Source organism: Taeniopygia guttata, chromosome 5, assembly GCF_048771995.1.
Source record: "Taeniopygia guttata chromosome 5, bTaeGut7.mat, whole genome shotgun sequence".
NCBI classification, from domain to species: Eukaryota; Metazoa; Chordata; class Aves; order Passeriformes; family Estrildidae; genus Taeniopygia; species Taeniopygia guttata.
Window position 1 is genome coordinate 53,271,681 of NC_133030.1, and position 24,272 is coordinate 53,295,952.

Sequence of the window (24,272 nt, forward strand, 5' to 3'; positions counted from 1 at the left end):
AGGTGATAGGACAGCCACAAATGGAAACCAGAGAGTAGGACAGGGATTCTTCAGATCTAGTTAAGCAGCTTGCAATTCAACACCCACACTTTGAAACAACAGGAAGTGCTTTGCAAACTAGCATCTCCATAGGATAGATCCTTTTTATGGAATGCATTTTTAGCCCTTTTTGTAGGAAAATTCACTGCTGGTGAAGTCACACAAGATAGCAGAAATATGTGGCTGGATTTAGGTGAAGTAACATTAAAACCCTCATGGAGTGCAAATTAATTGGAATGAATTTAATTGGGACCACCATTTTATTGGGATATCTCCCAGGGAACAGATACAGTCTAATGAGAATGGATGGCAGTATCTACTGATTAAGTACGAGAGAGTTAGCATGTGTTGAGCTTAATGGGAAGGGCTCTGGCAAGTCTCAAAATGTGTTCAAGGTTTTTCTTAGCTCAGAAAGATAAGGACTGCTTTTAGTTACTATTGTCAGAAGAGATTTTATTTAGGAATGGATCCCATTCACACTGTTTTGCACGCAAATTCTTCCTTGCAGCAGCAGATTACACAATTGTGATATAATACGGGAAATCTATAGTTTTGAAAAATCTGACCATCTCTCTTCCTGCAGTAAATATAATTAGAGATAGATATGAGGTACTTTAGCAGGGGAAGGAAAAGCAATTCTGCTGTCAATGGAGATAGCAGACAAGACAGGATTGACAGATGCTTGTGATATTTTAACAGCTATATTCCTAGATTTTCTTTGCTGTCTGTATCCATTTGGTGCTAAAAAATTATTCCTACTCTGATAACTTTAGGAACTTATTATATGTTTAAATTTATAGAGCTGTTGAAACCACAGCTAAATAATACATAAAATTTTGCCTTCAAAGTTCCTTTGAGTCCCATGTCCAAGACACATCTCCTTTCCTTGCTTGTACTGAATTTCTGTATCTTTTTCCTTTGAAACAAACTGTGATCCTCTAAAATTCTTGGCATCCCAATTTAATATAATTCAGAATTTCATATGCAGTGTATGATGTCATAACTATACCTTAATATCTACTGATGTTGCCCTTTCATTATCCTTAATTGCTTGTATAAATTCACTTTAAGAGTTTTACTTTGAGTTAAAAACTCTCTCCTAGTAGCACAGTGTCCTGCTGAGAAAGTTTTGGTTTAAGATCTCCCTCTGTTTAACTTGGCTTGTGCTTAAATATTTGTACTGTTGAATATTAATTCTTTGTACTGTTCCCAGGGATCGAGGGCAGAAAATCTGAGTACAACAATAATATGAATGATTGATACAGCCTCTATCTAAGTTGCCAAGTTCCTAATCTCAACATTTGCAATGTTAATGTTTTCTACAAAATTGTCAGTTATCTTGTCTATTATGGTATTAAATAATCCTGGCTGCCAGAGCCAAGCAGTGCAGAAGTCAGATGCAGAGTTATTAAACACATTAAAGTAGAAGATATCAAAAAACAGCCTTTTCCCTTCCTCCTGGCACCTGTCATTTGTTGCAGATGTTTGATTTTATTTCAGGAGTTCTAGTAGAAAAACCCCTGTAAACAGGTTACTCTCCAAGGTCCTGTTTTACTGCAAAACCAGCAGTTTATCCCACCATTCTGCTCCTTTTTCATTTCTACTGTCAATTCCTGTTACTCTTTTCCACTTCACAATCCAGTGCACTCTTCCAGTGTGAGGCCAGACCTCCCGCTGACAAACCGTGGTCATAGAGCAGCCATTCCTATTTTTTTTCCTAGCTATCATTTTCCAGACACCAGGCTGCTTCCACTAAGGCTGTCAATCACCTGAAGACTCCTTGTATTCAACCCCTCTCTCTGGACTCAGAGCTTTTCTTCCCTGTCAGGGATATCCTGCCCTCTCCTCAGCCCACTGTAAGCATCATTTCTTTACTTTTGTATGCACACTGTCCTCCTTTGGTCAGAAACTGATCCTGTTTGCAACTGGGCACCTACTGAGGCCATTTTTATTGTGCAGCTCATGTTCTGCCTTCAGCTTTCTTGCTCACATGTGGCTCTATGTGTTACCAGGACAAAAGTACAGCACAAATTTCTAATCTAGGGGGAATGTGAAAATACAGCATTTCCTATGCCATAAGAAGTGGTGTAAAATCACAGGGATTTTCAGGCTTTTTCAGCCTATACAAAGTGTATGCCACAAAAGAATGAAAAAAGATAAAAGCATCAATCCCCTATAGTGAGCCATCCAACCTCCTATTTCCTTCAACAGCTGAATGCTGATAAAAACATTTCATACTCCCAAAGGAGAAATGTGAGACAGAATTTGTGATTTAAATAGAAAGTAGGGATCTCATTAAAAAGAAGAATTAATCCGATTATTGAGTGATTTTCAACATGAAAAAGTTGCATATGAAAGTTGACTTATGTGCCTATATCCATCCCCCAGAATTTTGCTATGGAATCCCATAGAATATATTTTAAAATAGCTATTGAGTTTATAATACAGGATCTACCCTGACACAATCAAACCTGATTGTGTAACTCCTTCTTCTTCAGGCAAATAATTGCTTGAAAATCACTTGATGGCAAAGTAGCAAGTCCTAAGTAGTCATTTAGAAGACAGTGTCAGGATTTTTGGTCTTTTAGCTGTGTTAGAAAATTTTGACATCATGAGCAAGGGCTTCCCATCCTGCAATTTAGGGATCTCTGCAGAATTGCTGAGGGCATCTGTTGTTGATGCAGGAGGAGGTAATAGAGTCTGAGTAGGATGGGAAAAGATGCTTGGACACACTACAAAGGCATCACACACCATGGAATACAGCAAGTGCCTTCAAAACCCAAGAAGCTGCTACAAAGCTGAGCCAACTTTACTGCATTTTGTAGAAGGAGGACTGCAGGCCAAGATGCAAGAAAGTGGAGAGGCTCAGAAAATTTTTAAGAGGACCTTTGTAGAAATTACCTTCCTCTGAGATTTTCTACAACAGTTGAGACCTTAGGAGAGGATGATCAAAGGCCTTAGAGCTCATCAGATTTTGATTTAAAAACCTTCAGGCTTTATGATATAGAGACATACTTCTGTGGGTGCGTAAAGTCTTTGCTCACTTCAGGTTAAATCTGATCTCTACTTCATAATGAATCCAAGCTTTTTTAACTGTCAGTCTTGGTAAAGATTTTTGTTCTAAAAAAACACTTCTGGAGCTAGAGGAACACCTAAAGGAATAACCAAAATATAACTTTGTACACTGCTAAATAGAATATGCTTGGAGATGCTACTTGTACTGTCATCTATACAACACAATGTCGTCTCACCCCAGCATGCTACCAAACACTTATTGACATTAAACTTGGAGAATCATACCTGGAATATTGTTTAGGTAAAAAGAAAACCCTCTGAAACTCTCCTTATAAGTGCCCTAGCCCTGGGCAGCTATCTGCTAGTGCTGCAGTGCTTAATAGAGCACAGTAAATATGAAAACCATATTTAGAAAAGGAAGGATCTTCACACCCTTGAGAAAAGCTCTTAAGTAATGATTCTTGACTTGCTTTTAGTCATTGTGCTGCTATTCCCAGGTTGATGCACTATTTTCAAGAAAATAAGATTTCATGGTATAACTTTTTAATGTCTTGGGCTATCCTCTCTACTTAAATTTTTGAAGTCCTTGTCTTTTGTTTTGTGGGTTTCTTTTATTCTATTTTTTAAAGGATTCCTTTAAGTGTATTTCTCCTGTAGGACAAAAAGAAGAAACATAGATATCCAGAGGGAACATAGGGATTCATAGCTTTAAATTATGGAGTATCATCACGTCACAGGAGCCAGGTATTCATCTCCCATAATCATCTCACCATCTACAATAAAGACACTGGATAAAGCTTCTTGTCTAGTCTCTAGTCAGTGGAAAAGATGCACTCAAAGGTTGCTTCTGCCTATGTGCTTAGACACCTGTTTGAAGGTGGCAGTCATGCTGTAGAGGTATTTCTACCTCTCATTGAAATAGAGGGGAGCCTAGGGACTAGCTGAGTCCTTATACTTAATTAATAAGCTAGAAGTAGGAGATACGAAGCATAATTCCTGTCCTAAATTCTGGCTACTGCTTCGTTGTATTAATTTTCCCAAACCCAAAAAGCTTATTGACTTCATTTCCATTAGAGAACTAAAGCCAGTGCACATCCCTCCACGCCTAGTAGGTAAAATATAAAAGTTATTATTTAAATTTCTTCTAATTATATGGACCCCAGTTGCATTATTATACCTACCTACTATCTTGCAGGTTATTTTCCTGTATCTTTTTCCTTCCTTTAAGTATTCTTTATGTTTATTCAGCAGATGTTATGACTGGTATTGACTGCTCTCAGTTCTTTGTACATGCTACTTGTACAGCTTCCATTTTATGCAGAAATTTTTGCTTCTTCTCCTAAAGTTTTTTAATTATAAGTTTCTAGTCTTTTATTCCTGGATGTGAGATTTGTTTTTAGAAAAACAATGTGAACAATGATTGATAAGTGTCTAAAACCTTTTCTCCCAGATGGCTTGGCTCAAAATAATTTGCAAGATTCACTCCTTTGCATTGAAAAGAGATATCATTTGTTTGGACTTTATTCCATATACCAATATCAAATGTAGCAAATTAATGATCTCTTTCTCTTAAGCTACAACTCATTTTAGTTCAAGGTGAGTCCCTGCCTTTATTTAAAGAAGGCAAGGAGCTTCATGTTTAATGCAGCATTTTCATAATCAGGAGATTGTTACTATAATTTTTTTTTAACCACTGGCAAGAAGCTCTGTGCTGGCTGTAAGTGACCATCAGCACAGGTCATTAAAGATCAAGATGACAGAATTTTCCCTCCTGTGTGTTACAAAGAGCTTTTATAGAGATTATGCACAACTTGTTGCAGTGTGTGGTCCATGGCAAGCAGAGACCAATATGACATCTACCTATGCTGTCTATTAATATTTGACTTATATTCAGGACTATTATTTTAGAGTTGCCAGGCAAAATACAGAGTGCTGTTCCCAAGCTCTGCAATCCACTTAGTCTATCCCAAACAAGCTGTGTAAACCATTTTAGTTAACACAGTTACCATTTTAGTTGCACAAGTCTTCCATGAGCTGGAGTAATTTTCTGACACCAATGCACACTGCTTCTAAATCTCCTGGTTTATTAGTAGATTCTTAGTTCTGGCATATAGGCAGCTAAAGAGGCTCTTTTCATACATCTTGGTGGCTTGACAGCTTGATTGTGTGGCAAAAGAGAATACTTCTCCACCTTTAAATCCCCTTTTTGTTACCTAGGTTGATGCCTGGCTGGTGTAGTTCACCAGTTTCACAGACAAGTCCTTCCTATTTGCTGTAGATGGATACAGCTAAACCAAACATCTTTTCCTCACAGCAAATGGATGAAGATTCCACAAAAGCCAGAACACTCCATCTACAGCCATATGTCTTGCTATCAACTCTCTTCCTGCTTTCTGCTCTCTTTTCCATGTAGCATAGGAAGGCTCCTGAGAAGGACATGTATGAATGGCTCCTGTCTTTCAGCAGTCTGCTGGGAAGGGTTTCAGAGACAATAGAGCAAGCTGGCATTTAAACCCGTGGGGGAGAAACCATTCAAATTCCTCATTCTAATCTCTGAGCCTTTAGAACTGAATAAATCGGCTTAAGAGAGACTGTATGTAGTTAGAATGCTGAAAGAAGCAAGCAGATTCGTGCCTCTTTATAACTCTCTTCCAAGAGGGCTTCTGGCCTATATTTCTTCCTCCTCGTGGAATATATTTTCACTCTTTATTCTTTATCTCTGCCTATTTAGCCAAAATAAAAATTCCTGGAAGTTGAGCAATAGAAAGCTGAGCACGATCATGTAGTGAGGATTTATGAAAAATCTCGTTGCAGCAGATAAAGCCAATTACATGTGTCACCAAGGAGTAAAATAAGCCCTGCTCAAATGGAATTTCTCCCCTTGATGTTATATTTACAGAACTCTTGCGTCACTGGAACTGGGAACACTGGGATGAAGATACGTTAATATAACAGCATGACAATTCACAGAGGAGCAGAGCAGGCACCGGGGAATCATCCAACAGGGAGATAATTCTCCAGTCACCCTGAGAAGGGAAGAGGAGCCAGCTGCTCTCCCTGATGTTGCATGGGACTGTCAGCATCTCTCCTGCCTACAGTCTGCTTCCCTCCTCAGTGTGCTTTAGGAAGAAATATGTAACAGGGAAAAAATAAAGTGAATAAGCGGAGACATTCAGCCTGAGGAGGAAAAGTTCTGCATTCTCCAGCTGCTGGCAGAGATCTTTCCTGGTTGCAGGATTCCCAGGACTCCAGCCAAGGAGAGAAGGGAACCATTGCCCTTGGGGAACCCGTTAGCGCAGCAGGTTGACACAGCCATATTTTAATTCTTTACATTTTCTTATGGGGCTTACTTGGAGATCTAACAAAACTAACGTCCCCATTGGGACACCTTTCATTAGCATCTCAAGTTGGGTATTGAATGGCTGCAGCCTATTAGAAGAAATTAAATCTATCTTAATAAGTAACTTAAACTATCTTAACTATCTTAATTAGTAAATTAAACTTTAATTTGCTTTCCTGGCATCTTATACAGAAATTAAAATTTTACTGTACTAGGCATCTTCTGTCTATTTATTCACTGAAATATTTGATAACTCTCTGTATCCATACTAGAAATTTCAAAGAAAAATAGCTAAAATATTTAAATAGGAAAGTACCAGAAATTTGGATAGAAACTTTAAATAATCAGCTGATTTGAGACAAAAACATGCCAATGTTATATTGTGTTCACTTCAATTAGTCCCTTCATACAAAATAACTAGATTTTGGAACAAAACAGAACACATTACTACTTCAACATCACCCAATATTGGAACAAATTTCATTGAAATTACTACAGTTATTGTATAAAGATCCATTCAGTAAATTATGTTTTAAAAATGCATTGAGAGACTTGGGCTAATTTTACTGGAGGTTTTAATTCAGATTCTCTGTCTAGTAGTTGGGTAACTGTGAAATAACTATTTATTAATTTAAAGCTCATACAGCTGATTGATGCATGCTAATGCATTTAAGATTTAATAATCACATCTTCCTTAATTGAATTGTATTTGCTCAGACAGAGCATATAATTAAATCAACTCTTTTGTAATTCTTCTCATGCCAGATTATTCTATGGTACATTGGGGAAGAATAATCAAAAGTGTGAATTAAGTTAATTTAAGCTTATTGAAAAAAAATCTGTAGACATGTGAAAGTTTAGTATAACAATCATTTTCCAAAATAAAGAGATTTATTCTTCCACACAAATGTTTTGCAATAATTAAGAAGTGTATGGAGGTAGCAAGAGTTAAAATACAACTAGAAAGCAACCAGTTGTAAAACAATCTAGGCAATTTCTACAACAAATAGTGAAATCCTTTTACCACATGACCAGAAAGCCACTTTAGAAAACCGCTCTCAAATGCTGTTATGAAGAATGAAGATATCAGAGGGCAGACACAGAGAACAAAGCCAAGGTGTGCCTAAGAAATCAAAGAATAGAGGAATGAGATAATGCTTTACTGGACACTTAAATGTGCTTTTGTATACACTGTCAGCTGTTTCCAAGATGCAAGTCCAGAGCCTAGGAAGGGTATTCCAAGACTATAGGATAAAAAAAAAAAAAAAAAAAAAAAGTGGTTTCAATGAGTGAGAAAAATCAGTTGGAGATGGGGATGGATTTCAAGGGAGAGACAAAGCAATAAAGGTATTTTTCAGGAAAGAAATTTATCTGACAGCTGAAATTTTTATAATATACTTTGCCCCTTTACTGAAAGAGTTATAAGAGGAGGAGGATAGAGTTCAGGCACGCAGAGGTTTATTTATTGAACACTTTTTCCTGATTGCTGGGGACCTTTTGATAGGATAAAACAACAGCAGCATAATTCATAGTGTCATCTTCAAGCTTGGCATTTTCTTCTTTTTATGATCAATGAGAGGAATTGAATAAATGGATGTGCTACAAATGTATCTTCTGTGCCCATAATATTTTAGATCTATTCTACAAAGCAGTGATATGGAAATAAGCAGAATCTTATTCTCTGATAAATGAGGTGCTACCTTAAGTCTGAATTATTGACCTGATCTAATTTGTCCATCAGAGTTAAATGATAGAATTTATCCTTTGTAGTAAGCAACACTTGCTTCTGATTTTTTTTGATTAAATATCACCTGCTGCAGAATCTGATTTCTGTCCTTGATTTCCCAATAATGTTATTTTGTTAAAGATAACATCATGGGGCTGTAGTGTTTTGTCTGAGGACTCTGATATCATGCTCTATGACATTTCACTTCAAGAATGATTTGCTCTTAATGTCATATTCAACCTTGTATTAGCAAAAGTCTTATAAAGATTGGTTTCCTTGACTACCCCGTGAAATGTAATTCCATAGCTGCAAAAGGAAGAAGAAACTTTGACACTGGTGTATAATTAATTACGTATCACAGAAAGAACTCTGTTTAGCAAAGTGCTGTCAAGGTTCTGCTTGTGAAGTAAAAACGTGTTTTTCTTTCTGTGCAAGTGATTTGTAAAAGAAGTGCAGGATGATTACTTTTCTTCCTGGTACAACAAGTACCAGTGTTGATCTTTAATGTTTTTTCTTGGGGGCAAGCCTGGCCTGGCTGAGCAGGGTATGCCACTTCACAGAGCACTCCAGCTTAGCACTGACAACTGCAGGGGTTTGCTCCTGATGGGAAATAATGCAAACCTACATGGCATTCAGTGTGTAACAGGGCATTATGATAAAATCTGCCTACAACTGCAGCTCCTGCTAAAGGTCTTCTTGTCACAGTGTCATCTTGAAATATTCCTGAGGTCTTCAGTTCAGTGCATGTCCTGTGTTTAACATGAGCTCAGGATAAAGGCACCTGTCACCACTCTTTCAGCTTTTTTTGAATGCAAATCAGAGCAGCAAATTTAAATTATAGACGGGGATACTTTATCTAAATTCAATGAATGCAACCAAACCTGGCCCTAGGCTGGGAAAGGGTCTTGCCATTCCTGGCCTGGGTTCTGCTTAGATGTGCTCTTTGGTATAAAATATGAGTGAACGGAGTATCACTACACAGGCTGATTGCTCCTCTAAGCAGGAATTAGCTGGCTGCTTATCTTTTTCAAGTGCTCAGAAATTTGCTCCAGGCAGTGGATATCTTGTGACAGAAAGTTTTTTCCCAGTTTAGAACTGTTTTGTTTTGCTGACTTAGGATCTATGCTTTGGGAAACCAGCAGCGCTGAGGATCTGTTGTTTATAAATGAACAAAATCAGTTCATTACCTAACCCCAGTGACAGCAGGACAAACTTGTTGGAAGCCAGAGGGTAGTTTTACTTGCCATCAACTTCCTACAGCACTGCAATTGTGCTTGAAAAAGGAGCCTTTCCTATCAGCTCCTTGGAAGACTTTCTAGCCAGCTAGTCAGCTCCACAGCCTGTGCTTTCTACTGGCACTATTGATGAAGCTGACAAAATGTGCTTATAATATTTCCTTGCACCTATCATCTGCCACATTTCACATCAGAAGTATGCCTTGCCTGGATAGAGTTCTTCCTGATAATAAAATTTATAATAAATTATAGCTGGAGGGAATAGAGATGGTGTTGACTGATACTAATTCCCTGAAGTCAATCTAATAGTGTCTTCTGAGGCTGCTAGTGACAGGAGGTTGAAAGAAGAAATGTTTGTTTCTGGAGGAAAAAAGAAAGAGAAAGAACTAAAGGATTAAATATTACACCTCTAGTGAGCAAAGTGCATTCTGCTGCAGGTACATGCCAATTGTGATAATAAAGAGAAGGTCTTATGATGTTGATGATCCTTCATATCTTTAGTACTGTTCTGTGAGCACAAAGTATGCAACCAGAAAAAGAAAATGTACTAATTCATCTTTCTCCATTCCTCTCATGATTTTCACCTCACAAAAATCATTGTCTTATCTTGATTAATTCTATAATCTCTCATGTACAGACTAAACAAAATAGTTTTGGATTCTGTAGATGCAATATTATTTCCAAAATGTATGTTTTTTTATTTAGAAAATAAACAATATGTTATGAAACAGATGATCTATAGTGACCTGGACTAAATACACTGAATGTTATATACTCACTGACTACCATTACTACTCTGCTTATATATGCCTTCCTTCCTTCCTTCCTTCCTTCCTTCCTTCCTTCCTTCCTTCCTTCCTTCCTTCCTTCCTTCCTTCCTTCCTTCCTTCCTTCCTTCCTTCCTTCCTTCCTTCCTTCCTTCCTTCCTTCCTTCCTTCCTTCCTTCCTTCCTTCCTTCCTTCCTTCCTTCCTTCCTTCCTTCCTTCCTTCCTTCCTTCCTTCCTTCCTTCCTTCCTTCCTTCCTTCCTTCCTTCCTTCCTTCCTTCCTTCCTTCCTTCCTTCCTTCCTTCCTTCCTTCCTTCCTTCCTTCCTTCCTTCCTTCCTTCCTTCCTTCCTTCCTTCCTTCCTTCCTTCCTTCCTTCCTTCCTTCCTTCCTTCCTTCCTTCCTTCCTTCCTTCCTTCCTTCCTTCCTTCCTTCCTTCCTTCCTTCCTTCCTTCCTTCCTTCCTTCCTTTCCTTCCTTTCCTTCCTTTCCTTCCTTTCCTTCCTTTCCTTCCTTTCCTTCCTTTCCTTCCTTTCCTTCCTTTCCTTCCTTTCCTTCCTTTCCTTCCTTTCCTTCCTTTCCTTCCTTTCCTTCCTTCTCTGATAAACTCTATCTTTGCCACTTTCCATTTATCTGCAATGGGAGATAAGCAGCTGGTATTTTAATTTGGATCTAAGAAAATCTAGGAAGTTCTTTGATATTTTTCTTTAGGCAGTTGATTTGGTTAGAGAAAACCTAAAAGTTATTAATAATTTTGCTTCATGATGACCTTGGCCAAGACATGTCACTCTTCTATGTCCTGATTTCACATTCACAGGTGACACCAGCTTTTGTAAAGGACTTTGAGATTGGAAATGCCTGCTACAGAACACCTTCTCAGGCTTATTCCTGTTCTTGCTTTCCCTGCCGTTGTGGTAAATTGGCAGATAATCACAAAGGACAGAGGCACTTACAAGAAATACACAGGTCAGAAACACCTGCATCCAATAAATATTTCTGTTTTTTCATCTTCTTTGAAAACAGTGGATTTTTATGTTCCCAGCTAGTCAATATGGTATCCCAAGTGTTTGTCCCGAGAGACAAACTATGGAGATCAGGATGAAGAAAATGACTGAAAACCTCAGGTATCAGAAATGCATATCACTGGCCAAGAGATAAGACACATGTTAAGAAGGAGTTTTGCCATCATGCAACAGAGGCAATGTTGAAAATAAGAAGTGTCCATGGTCGTTTTACAGGTTCCTTAGGTTCTGTAGCTGTGGAAGATGTCCTACTGAGAGGGAGAGACAGAGCAGAACAGTCTCATGTCTTTAGGAAAAATGGAAAGTAGCTTCCAGAACAGTCTCTCAAGATGTCATATTCATGTAGAGCAAATTGAGAGGGGCTGGGCTGCCTTAGGTGTCTCTTGGGAAGAGGACTGGGCAACCATCACCAACAACGTAACAATGGAGCAACAGTGGGAAGTGAATCTCTGTTCAGTGAGAGTGAAAGGACTGAGGATGTCTGAAAGCCTGTGTGCTCGTGCTCATGTTCCCAAATTACCCACAAGAATTCATTTATTTGACTGCAAAACTCATGAGCCTACTCCATCAGAGCTTGTGTAGTTCCTACAGGTGTTAACGTGTGTAGGTCCTATTGCCTATTTGGCAGTATTTTTAACTTGGAACATGAGTGTGAAAAGAGTTAGTGAGAAATTGCTATTTTTAGCACAAAGTGCTTGTAAGCATAAAACCATGTAGCCTTAAGTCCTCCTAGAAATGCATTTTTTCAACTGCTATTTTTATAAATTATCTTCTGTGCCATTTACGGTCATTTCCTTCCACAGAAATATTATTTTGCAGTTCAGTCCACAAAGCACAAACCTTCTCTGGCTTCTGCCTTAACTAACCAACCAGTAAAAATTTCTCTTGAAATTCACAGCTGTCTTCACTGAATGTGAGTAAATGAGCCTGCCAGGTTGAGCTGACTCTAAACTTTCTTGTCTTTGGGATGCAAATCCTTTTAAGTATATTTAGGCCATCTCTATTTGATTTTCATGGGACATGGGGGAGGCAGAGAAACATCTTCTTCCATAAAGGAAAGAAAATGAAAAAGATGGGCTTGAAATCACTCTGTTCAAAGTCACTATCAAAGTCATCATGTTCCATTCAAGAACCCAAGGATGCTGGGCTTCTGTTTTCCTTATGTTTGTGTGAGAAAAAGGATTTCTCTCCATTGTTTTAATCTTTCTGGGGTTGTGACTGGTAGGCATCACAAGAGACTTATGTGCATTTAGGGACTGGTTCAAATTCCAAAGCCAAACAGCTGGTATTTAGAGGTTTTTAATGCTTGACTGAAAATTTTCATCAAATTCCTCACCACTTCCCATGTTCTTTACCTTCCTGGCCTGGATACCCAGAAATCTGCTTCTTTTAAAATAACATTTCCCCGGCACAAGGTCTCAGAGCAGTATTTAAAACTGCCCAGCTCATATTTAATTCACATTTGGATTTCCCCAACTGGAAGTGTTTAAGTAACTATTATGGCCAGCAAACTGGAAAACCCCAGATATTCAGGAGCTGGATAAATAACTTTTAATAACATAGAACATAAAGTATTTGCTGTACATCCTAGTCCTCCTCCAACTCATAGGCAGAGGCAGAAATGGGATAAAAACCAATGCAGCACTCAGAAAGTGCAGAATTTCAGACATGATCATCCTTAACACAAATCCCTATTTACTGCTTGTTTATATAATAGTTTCTTCCAACTTTATGGCAGTCTCACTCCCAGCTTGCCTTAATGTAAATGAAAAATCAGACTTAAGTGTGTAATATTGTGAAAGTTCTACGGTAAAATTTAGCTGTAAATTTTGTACATTTTTATTGTAAAAATGTAGGAGTTTTCAACTTGACAGATCATAGAGTGTATAATGCACTGTGTGCAGAGGGCTGGTGCTGGCTTTGCAGAGGTGGGAACCAGAGCTGATACCATCCAGCAGTCTGTCTGTCAAACTTAGTAAAAAAGGCAGATTTTAGGGTGTTTCTGGATAATAAGGTCTCCTGAGCTCTTTGCAGCTGGATTTCTGTGATCATGTTTTCAAGAACATTCAAAATGCAGATGGAGGAGGAGAAATGGCTGCAATTTTCATTAGCAGTAGGGTTTATTAAGCAGCTATTATTAGGCACCAGTTCTTCCTAAAAGAGGATACTGTTAAAAATCTGGCTTATGGCATTAAAGGTAAAACAACAGAACTAACTGCAACTAAAACCTTAAAACTTCAAAAGCTTTTAAAAATACATTGCTTAATTCTGGAGAGGTTCATATGCAGAATACATCTGGATTGAGATAATGTAAAGGATTTCTTAACTTGTGGTTGGGATAACTTGCACAATCTACTTGTAATTGCTGTTTGTGAGCAGCAGGACCATGGCAGAGCATGCTCCAAAAATTCAAACAAGTGTAAAGGAAAGTGAAGATTACTGTTGACAACTGGCACTAAATATAAAAAAAAAAATATTTGATTGAACAGTGCTGTGATGGAATTGCAGTGAAAAATGTGAGGACTATGCTTAGTATTTTCCCACATCTTAATGGAGAAAAGAGTTATAAAGATTAATTATTTAGGCAGACAGGCTCTATATTCCACTTAAAGATTTCTTAATAAAGAAATCTCTAGTTGAAGGCACTTACTGTAGTAAGAACAGGAATTTTAAGAGGAATGACAGCAGAGGTTTAACTCTGTGCCACATTCCTCTACTGTTCCCCATGTTTAGTCTTGCCCAGTTTAACACAGCAAGCTCTCCCCTGATTTCAGGATTGTATTTTTAGCCCTTAGCCAAATGAGACACTATGGTTCGTATTTTATATTTATACTTCAAGTTCTGATGTGACATAAGTTTCAATTGGATACCATTTGCTGTGATCAGAAGTGTGCTTTCAAATATTTTTAAATATTTTATAGATTAGCATCTAAAAGGAAGAAGAGCCTAGAAGAAAAATAACTGCTGCATCAACTTCTTTCCTGTGACTGCTGATGAATTAATGATTATTGTGTTACATCTCTCATACCAATAGAAGGCATGAAATGCTTTAATATTCAGGATAAAAGTCTAGAAAAGGGAGGTCACAGTGGAGTCCTAGAGGAATTGCAATGAGCAGAGACCAGTCACAGGGAGAGGGGGAATTGTGAGTCACCTGTTAGGGCAGGGAGTGGCTCACCTCCGGGGAGCATCCTATGTTATCTGCAGGCAAGGGGAGCAAGGGACCACTGCCTGGGGAGCTTTCCTTTCCTACCTGTTCAATTTGAGTAAAAAACATATGTGTGTGTGTGTGTGTGTATCCACATGGGTGTATACAGAGGCGTGGGGTAGAGGAGAGAGGGAGAAAGTAAACACATGGTTTATACATTTGGATTTGTATAAGGGTAGAGAAATCAAAAGTGTTTGACTTTAGAATGACAAACCAAACCAAACAAAACAATAAATACACACAGCTGTTCCTCCTAAGCAGAAAAGGGAGAGAAAGGTATCCAAGGGCCCAGTCCACCATAAGCTGCTGATCAGCCACACCAGCTGTTATTTAATTGAATGGTCTCTGAAGTATTAAGGGCTCTTGGAGTGCCCTAAATCAAAAGGCCTGACTTATCTAAATCAGACATGGCACTTTCTTGTTCATCTTTTTATTTTTAATGGATTTTCTATTTGACAGTTGTTTTGGTTTGTTTTGTGTCTTTAGTTTCAATATTTCAGAAAGCAAAGCAGTCTGGATTTAAGTGGTGTACAGAGCCTGATTGATCTTCTTCAAGCCTCTAAAACTATCTTCAATGACTGTCATATTAGTGGGATAAAGAAGGGCACAGTGCTCCACAGGTCTGGTTTTTGGGTTATTTGTGCTGTGCTGTGAAATAATTTCTCAAGGATTTAACTGGATGCTGAAACAGCACTTCAAAAATTCTTTGCTTTGATCTGAAATACCTGATAAAAACACATGGATTTTCTGGAATCCTTCTTTGGGTATTTCTGTTATTTCTTTTTCATTTACCAGCCTGAATGACTGTACTTTATTTATCTTTTGTGATGCATAGGTAACAAATGTTGGCTACAGATGAAGACAAAATCCTGAATTGATTTGGACAAAAGGAAAAAGCAACAAAAGAAGAGTGGAGAAAGAAAGCAATAACACAAGACCAAATGTTATTTATGCTTTTACAGTGTTTAAACATATATTTATAAAGAAATGTCAGCTGCAACCCAGCTGTAATTTTGCCCTTTTGTTAGCCAGTTGCAAAAGCTCAGTCCCCTATTCATTGCTAGCTACTGAGACAGGATTCTGAGATAAGAACAATGGCATTTTCAAAAATTTATTTATTAGTAAAGGCTGGTGCCGCTCCTGTATAGTACAGTCTGTACTTACCCAAAATCCACAATAAATTGTTTTCCCCGATCCAAGCTGCTCATCCATGCAATTGCTACCTGAGATCTTTGGAAGTTTAAAACTGTCATTCTTTCCTCTCTAAAAATTATACTCACATTCCTTTGTAATTTTACTCCTAACAATGAGCACAATGTCCTGACATCATCAGCAATGAGCCAGGGCTCCAAGGGCTTTGCCATTTCTTTTTTGACATCTTCAAGCTATTTTGAACCAGGGTGCTGTGTCTTGCAATGTGGAGCCCACAAAAGCTGCAGTGTTTTCCCCACTTGGTTATTAATTGGCCTGTGATAGTGCCATTGATGCTGTGGTGGCAGATGCATGCAGATTGGAAATTAATATACCGAGCTTGATAGTTATGAAAGAATTTAAAAGTCAGGCCACCCAAGCTCTATTAAGTCACTTAATAAAAGCTGAGTGGAAGTATCTAAGAAGCATGACAAAACCTTGGATAACCTTATTTAAATTTGAAACTTAATGAAAACATAAATATTTAGATCCCATGAAGTTATTAACTAAATTAACCAAAATGATTGTAAAGGTACAATTTACTCAGATAGATCATCAGTCTAGGCAATCTCTATTTAAATTGGTGGAGCTATGTAATTGTACTCAGCTTGAGCTCTTCATCATGATATCTTTTCCAAGCATAACTGCTTTTAGAGCTAGAGGGTGTTTTTGTGACAGCTACATACATGTTTTTCCAATGAATTAAGAACGACAAAACCACATTTAATATATATATAAAAAAAAAAAAGCACTTATGATAACTTACCATTCTGTAAAGTTTATCCTCCAGATCCTGATTAATTCTTTGTAAGGCTAGGTAATTGTTTTGTATCCTAAAACAAAGATGATATCATGTAACTGAATGCATTGCTTTTCATGTTGTTTTTTTACCCGTATTTTCACATCAGTACAAAACCTTGGCTTGAACTATTTAAATTCTATTTGCTTATCACTCCTGCTACCAGTCAGTGGCTGCCTTTGAAATGCAATTACCACCTGCTTCCTAAGCAAACTTCCAAACTTGTCATATTTTCTTTCTATATTTAGCAGCACATTCCAGCAGGAAATGAAGATGTTGGTTGTTCTGCACTTGTGTGCAGACACAAGTTACAGCCTAGGAACTTGCACAAGGTAATTACAGTTTTACATCAGGTTCAAGAATAGTATGTAAGAGAGGAAGCTTGAGCTCTAGGCTGAGGCAGCACTAAAAAAGATTTATTGTGAAATTGCAGCAGAATCCTAATGACTGTAGCAACATGTGGGCATCAACATGTGACTTAGAAGAGAATATTTCTTTCAACAAAAGTTCAAGAAGTTGCCTATTTTTCCCAGGAAGTATATTTAGACAGCTTAGCTGAGAAAAGATGGGTATTTATTTTTATCAGCATTTAGGGATTGAATGAACTCACAAAATGAGGCTTTCCTACTTATTCCAGAGCAACACACCAAAGAAAAGTTTCAGCCTGCACATCTTTAGATGGTAACCTTGGTATTGTAATGAGCAAGCTGCACAGCCCATGGGAAAACCATTGGTATTTTGGTAGTAGCTGTAGCTTTAACTCCACAGAACATAAGGAGGATCGCTCCTTGTTCATTACATTCATTACATTCCCTGTTATACATCCAGCATGATGTATAACAAATGCAAAGCAAATGTTAGAAGCTCAGCTGTGAAAAGTTTGTCTGAATAAATCTATATGGCTGTACGGATCAATAGGTCAGTATTTCAGCAGTGAAGAGATTTTAGCAAATGTGAAAGTGTTTTCACTGTAAGAGTGAACTCAGATGTAATCCACATTTATGCAGCAAAACCACTTCCTCTGACAAGTCTGGATCTCGGTGTAGTTTCTGTGGTTATCAGGATAGGACTGGGATTAAAGAAGTCTCTTTGTTTATCATTTGGTTAGGAGTGGCTGCTGAAACTGGAATGATCTGTTTTCCAAACATGCCATAGCTGCAAATCAAAAGGTCCAGCCCACTCCTTGGCAAAGTGTTGCTTATCTTGGCTTCTGTTGCCATGGAGCTTTTCTTTCCAGTTAAATGATAAGAATTCTCCATTCAGGGCAGACCAGTGACTTGCAGTGCCCCTCTTAGGGGATGCAGAGCTCTGGCTGGGTCTCCCAGCATTGCAAGAACATCTGCTGACAGACCTGAGAGGGGATGTCTGTGCCAAGGACATCTGCTCTGTGGATATAAATAATGACATCCCCATGGATGACCCTCAGGGTACCAAGGGTCAGCCCACAATCAGGGCAGCCATTTCCAGTATGCATTGCAAACTGGGGGAATTCTCAATGTTGCCTATGTTTTACAGAGGTGCTGAGCAGAGACTTCTTTCCTGTGAGGAGGATCTGTGGTAAACAGTGTTTGCTAAGGTGGTGACCCAAGTGGGCTGAAAATCTCTGAGACTTGTACTGTGAGACTTGGTCAATACTCACCAGTTCTCATAGTGTTATTGTGTTTGTGTCCAGCTAACTTAAAGGACTGACTGAAGTTTACAATTCTCTGCATTGTCCATGCTCCTCACAGTATTTATCACTAAGCCTCTCTATAGACATTGATTTCTGCAGCTCTAGGTTTACTTGGGATTTTCCCAGCCATTTAGCTGTCAACACAACAGAGACAAGTTTCAGAGTACTCTGTACCCATCTTTTTGTGGTACAAAAGAAAGCAGAGATGATCTTGATACAAGGAGGGTTAAAATGACTTTGCTGGCAGCTGCTCAGCACAAATACTTTGTTTTGCTGGTAAGGACGCGTGCCATGATGCTGGAAGAAAGGACTTAAAAAAGTAAAATAGTGCCTTCTGGCTGAGCCCAGAAGTGCCCCAGCATCTTTTCTGTCATAGTTTATAGTTTTTGTCTAGTAAAGCAAAATAGAACAGGTTAAACTTGCTTTGCATCCAGGCAGTTTGTGGTTCAAGTGGAGGTGGTGTAAAAACCGATTTAAACATTAGCACTTGCAATGCCCTAAAGGTTTGCATGGGTTCAAAAGCACTTGCATAACTTCCTGAAAGTAAAGGGGAGAAAAAATTTGATTCAGCTTTTTCTAGTCCAAGTGCCCCTGTACCACAGGCTGTCCTGCAGTGGTTACTGATGTGGACAGCTCAAAGGAGACCTTGAAGGTTCCCTTTCCATATCTTTGAGACCATGAATAAAAACAGCTGCTTGGATAGCAAACTTATCATGGCAACAATGAGTTTGTTCCTCAGCTTCTGTTTTCACTTTTTCTCTTGATATGGCTGACTGAAATGCTAATTATCATTAATTATTTTTCAATGGCAACACTTCCATGCCATAGATGGTGGTAGAGGGTTTTGCAGGAGTTTATCACAGTCTGCTTCTCACGTTGTAGTTTCTTTTGCCTTTACCCATCCAATTTTTGCCTGTTATATGTTTAGGTGAAAGTAGCTCATAAATTCTAGTTCTCTAACACATTCATTTTGTACTGAGAAAATGACCACCTCCCAGTACAGTCAAATCAAAATTTAAAAAAAATCCACAGTAAGTAGGAAGCTGAGCTTCAAAAAGTGTTTCTATTGAGAACAGTATGCAAAGGTAGTCAAAATAAGCACAAACACATACACATGTCCACAAGCACATACACATGCACGTATATGTATAAACCCCAAATTGGAAATTCACTGTGCCAAAAGAAGTGTCAGCAAATGTAGGTGGAAAGGAGAGAAATGGACCCAGAAATACATGGAAGAAAGTGTTTAAGGGATAAAAGAGGAACAGATCAATCTTTAGTCAAAACTGTAAGATAGAGGGAAGGGGAAATAAAAAGTAGGGAATATTAGATGAGCAAATGGTAACTTAACCTTGCTTGCAGAAAAAATACACCCAGATAGCCTGAACATTGTGAAGTATGAAATATTTTAACTTTGTAAATAAGGCTTTGAAAATAAAATGAAGAGTAGGCTTCACTATGCTGCAAAACTGCCATAAGGATAAACTGAAGTGAATTGATAACCTATTATCATGTGTTGATGTCTTCTTGTGTCATTCGTGTCATTAGGAGATACTCCTGTGACTTCAGGTGCACATATGTGCATCCATTAAACAAATGTTTAGATTCTTGACCAAATAAGGGCCTAATGAAAAATATTCTGACCATGTTGAACATGTCAGGTGTCTGTGCTCTAGCCCACCAGACTATACCCTCTTTCCTAAGGCTGCAGATCACCACTGAAGGGGGAGTCTGCAAAAGTCACTATTTCTCTGCTTCCACTCAGTCTCAAGCCCTCTCAAGGCCAATAAATACATCTAAAGTAAAACTTAGTCTTGGGCTGACTTTCTTTAAAGAAGAGAATTTCTTCTGGAGTGTAGTTTAGCTTTGAAAAGTGACTCTTGAAAGAGTAGCTTCTTGTTCAAAATTTTTTTTCTCTCTGTTATCATAAGTTATACCAACATTCTTATGAAAACAATAGTTTTTCTTCCAGGATTCCTGTTCAGAACACCCCTTCAGTCTGTGAAATGTCTTGCTTTTGGTAAAATAATTATATGTGTGGGCTAATCTCAGTGCTAAATATATTCTTTTATGAGTTTCCTTCTCATGCCTTAAAATAACTCTACTTTCTGTTGAAAGATAGAATGGGGAACTCATCAAGTTTTTACCCAGGGCAAGGTCTCAAGGAAGAAACCCAAAGTGACTTTTGGAGTCCAGATGTGGTTCCAAGTTTGGATTTTGACATTTTTCAGGTTTTATCTTATAAAAGCTGTGTTGACCATGTCAGATCAGGGACCACTGTGAGGAGTATGAAATCCCCTCTCTTTTCAGTCACTTTTCAAAGCTGAACAAATGCTTTACAGTTATAATTTTCAAATCTAGTTAGCACTGTTCTCTCACTGAGAAAAAAGAATGAGGCCATCTCTGCATGTTTGTAGACAGGTTGAAAACTTGACCATTGAGCCACACAAGTGACTTCCTCTCTTGAGTAAAACTGGGGAAGCCTAGCAACAGCACAGGCAATTCTGGATAAATTAAGACAAAGACCTTCAGAAAGGATTACAAAAGGATAGTCATTCAGCCTCTTGGAAAAAAAAAATTGCACTTTACAGAAAAGGAAATTTAATAACAGAAATGTTCTCCAGTGTACAAGTGGGATCTTGTTTCACAGGGCCTATTGATCTATGGGGGGATGAATTTCTCTCCCTGTGCAGTGAATAAAGGAACAGACACATAATTGAAACTAATTCTACTTTGTTTTTCTCACATTGATTTTCCTCTGTGACATGTTGCTGACAAGATTTTGGATGACAGGATTTTTTCAGACATTATCCTTCACCAGGCTGACAAATCTAGATGTTCAACTTGCAGGATGCCTTGCTATTCTCAATAGAAACATTTTTAAAGCTCACCTCGTAAAATATTTTTGGCTTCCATTATGATATGTCTTCAGGGGAGTAATCACCTGCCTGAAACATAATTTTTAATATAAGTTTTCTTCATAATATGGTACAGTGTTCCATTAGAATATTGGAAAGTCAGGCCTGCTAATGTGGTGTTCTGGTATGAACACTAGACTTGGCTGTGAGCCCCTGGCCTGAGTTTCAAAGGGAGTTTAACTCATTGGTGCCCAGTGGAGTTGATAAGAGGCTTTCTAGTGACTAGGAAGCCCATCTGTTTTAACAGAAGTGGGATGGACAGCCCCTCTGCTGCTTTATGGCAGCTGCCCAAATTGATGCTTCAAGAGAAAAGAGCACCAGTGCTCCCTGTCCTAGAATGTATTGAAGCAAAACTACATCAAGAATGAAGTTACTTTCAGTGTCTCTACTCTAGGTGAAAAAATAGGAAAAATACTGTTGACAAGAAAACTATATGGAGAACCTCCAGACTGCTCTTGATAGATATGTATAGATTTCAAAATCACCACACCATCTTCATATTTTAGTCTCATTTTGAGAAGCATCCCCAGTTAGTGAAGCATTTAAGTTATAAAACCACACTAGGCTGTTTCCTACTTTTGAGATCTTACAGATTCATTCTGTCTAAAATTTACATAACATGGTTTGGTTGACTCAGTTTATTAGTGGTTTCTGTCATTGTTTTGGTTTGGCTTTGGCCTTCCCCAAGGAATGAAAAATATTTCTTTGGGTATTGCCCTGGAATGATTTATTCTGAATTTCATTTTGAGTCATCCAATGAATTAATCAAATAGTTCCATTAAGATATCAGTTTAAGAAAGTCTCACAAGACATGCAAATACATTCCTGTATAAGTGGATAATTCTAGTTTCAGAGGTTTTGATAACAAATGCAAAAGACCATTTTAATCAATGCCAGGAATGCCAGGAGCACAAGCTTAACATAATTTATCACTACCATTAACTAGGTTACTGATTTGTAACAACATCGTACCGCAGCTACAACAGTTTTAAATAATAGCTTTTCAGCATCATTCTATTCTGCTTGAGACTAAAAGGGAAATTATTTTCTGTACTATGATGTAAAATGTAAAATGCCTGAATATTGTTTCAATTGAACATAGCTTTGAGTGATGTAGAACCAAATTCTATTCTCTTGTATCAGCACAATGAAGTCTAAACAAAGAAAATGCGCAAAGTAGTGAAATAAAAGATTTATCTATATATAGAGTATAAATAATATATATATGTAGTGGCTTTATAACTTTTATACGTGTAATGCCATATGGCACTACCCCACATGTATGTTTATACATAAATAGTGTCATATTTGCACATATATAGGTGTATTTCTATTTTCATATTTGCTTTTAGTACAGAGACATCTTACATATCACATGTAAATAACTTTATGTGGCATGCAATATACATTCAGGTATAAATGAAATCTATATATTAAATACAAAACACAATGTGTAATCAATAAATAATAAATCATGCATGTTTGCAACTGTGCTTTTACTTACATACATCTTAAATACAGTCACTCTTAAAATTCTAATAACTCTGTTTATTGCAAAAAGTTCATTACTAACCTTCTCAGTTTTTCAGTTACTTTTTCAAGTTCCTCCTGAGCACGTCTCAATTCTATTTCAAGATACTGACGTGTAGAGTCAAACTCTGTTTCAAGCATTTCCAGCTTATGGGTAGTGTACGATAGGCGCTTTCGTAATTCCCCCTTCTGTTCTTGCAAAGTACTAGAAAAACAAAGACCACAGCTGTAGAATTTAGCTGCTCTCAAAAAGCTTTTCATGATCCACTCTTTGACCAGTTCCCTAGAGTATAACTCGGCCTCAAGCCAGAAAAGTGTGCTTCATTTGTTTACTGCACTTTGAAAATCTTCTGATTCAGACAGCTGACTATCTTCTATCTGTCCTTTCTGGTGCATTTATTGCTACTATCTCATTAGCCAGAATGGAATACACTGTGAAAGAATCTCCATTAAAATACAAAACACAGTTTAGAGTTTGGTTTCACACAGGACCTTCCATTTAGAATTATTTTACCATACTATGACTAAAGAAGCAGGTCTCTATAGAGCAGCAACAATAAATTATGCAAAAATATTTCCTTGCTTAAAATCCAAATTAAAATTCTGTGGAGGAAGAAATTTTTGTCTTAATTGATTCCTTTTCTGAGACCTTATTTTTCAGCATTTCATCTGGAGAATGGTAATTAATAATATCACAATTTTAAGGTTGTAGATCTTTCTCTTTTCCCCCACTTATTTGGGAGCCAAGGCTTTCCAGACTAGGTGTAATCCCTAATTTTTCACAGTTCTTCCAGCACTTATACCCTGATTATAAACTATCTTCAGTTACAGTCTTACACACAATGAAGCAGGAGACTCAGGAGAGCCACTCGGCATAAGCTTTCTTATCTGCACAATGGAGTTTTTTGTATCTTTGTCTATTTAGTTTGCAAGCTCTTCAGTCTTGTTGCATGTGTGCCAGTTGAACAGCAGGATGGGATTCCTGCCAGAGCTGGGATCTCTGGAGATGACTGGAACTTGGTTCACATACTGCAACCTCATTGTGGAGCTGATCTCCTGGCTCCAAGTGGGACCTCTGAGATATGGAGCTGAGTCTGCCAGTGCCTAGACACAAAGTGCTACCATGGGATGCAGTGTGAATTGCCTTGTTTTTGTTTTTTTTTTTTTTTTTCTTTTTTAATCATGTGGTAAAAATAGTTCTTCATAAATGAATGGCAAATCTCGATTCCCTTTGATGTCAAGTGAGTGCTGCCATCAGCTGCAGTAGAATAATGTTTTGGGTCTTTAATTAGACAAGAGAGTTGGGAACAACATGTCAGTCTTCAAGGAACACTTATCTGAGCTGCCTACAACGTGACTGGCTTCTCCTCTGCAAGCTGTGATAGGAGCTCAGTAAGTTAATGCGAAAGCCTTACAATTGCTGCTTGCTTGATCCATGCAGCTTTGAGCTGGGAAACAGCCGAATGTTTTGCCAACACGGCGCTCTATTTCAGTTGCACATATTGCGTGGTTACAGTTATACTTAGATTACCACTTGTGGTTACATCCTCTTAAAATAATATACTCTAATTCAGACCTTTAATGCAGCTCCACTTAATATAACCATTAAAGTTTTGTATTTCACTTGGTGAATTAAACTCTGAAGTTATCTAGGGAGCTGAGAACCCATGCTGCTCATTTCTACACGTCCTCATTGACAATGCTACCCCATCATACCACCTTTCACTTGCTCTGCTTCTGGCCTGCTCCTGCTACTCCTCTGATCATCTTGGGAAACAAGAGTGGTCAGTTTTCCTTTCTGTAGCTGGGAAACTC

General features: G+C 38.0%; 1 protein-coding gene across 22 annotated transcripts in view; it reads right to left on the reverse strand.

Moving 5' to 3' along the window:
• Positions 1 to 24,272, reverse strand: part of BEGAIN (brain enriched guanylate kinase associated) — a 159,699-nt gene that overhangs the window by 38,085 nt on the left and 97,342 nt on the right. For 21 of the 22 annotated variants that reach the window (XM_072930413.1, XM_072930414.1, XM_072930415.1 and 18 more), the window contains 3 exons: positions 22,501 to 22,662; positions 20,901 to 20,957; positions 16,305 to 16,371 (listed from right to left, as the gene is read on the reverse strand). In XM_072930413.1, coding sequence (XP_072786514.1) covers positions 16,305 to 16,371; positions 20,901 to 20,957; positions 22,501 to 22,662 — 286 coding nt within the window. The remainder of the gene's footprint in view (positions 1 to 16,304; positions 16,372 to 20,900; positions 20,958 to 22,500; positions 22,663 to 24,272) is intronic. The other variant, XM_072930416.1, reaches the window with a different exon arrangement.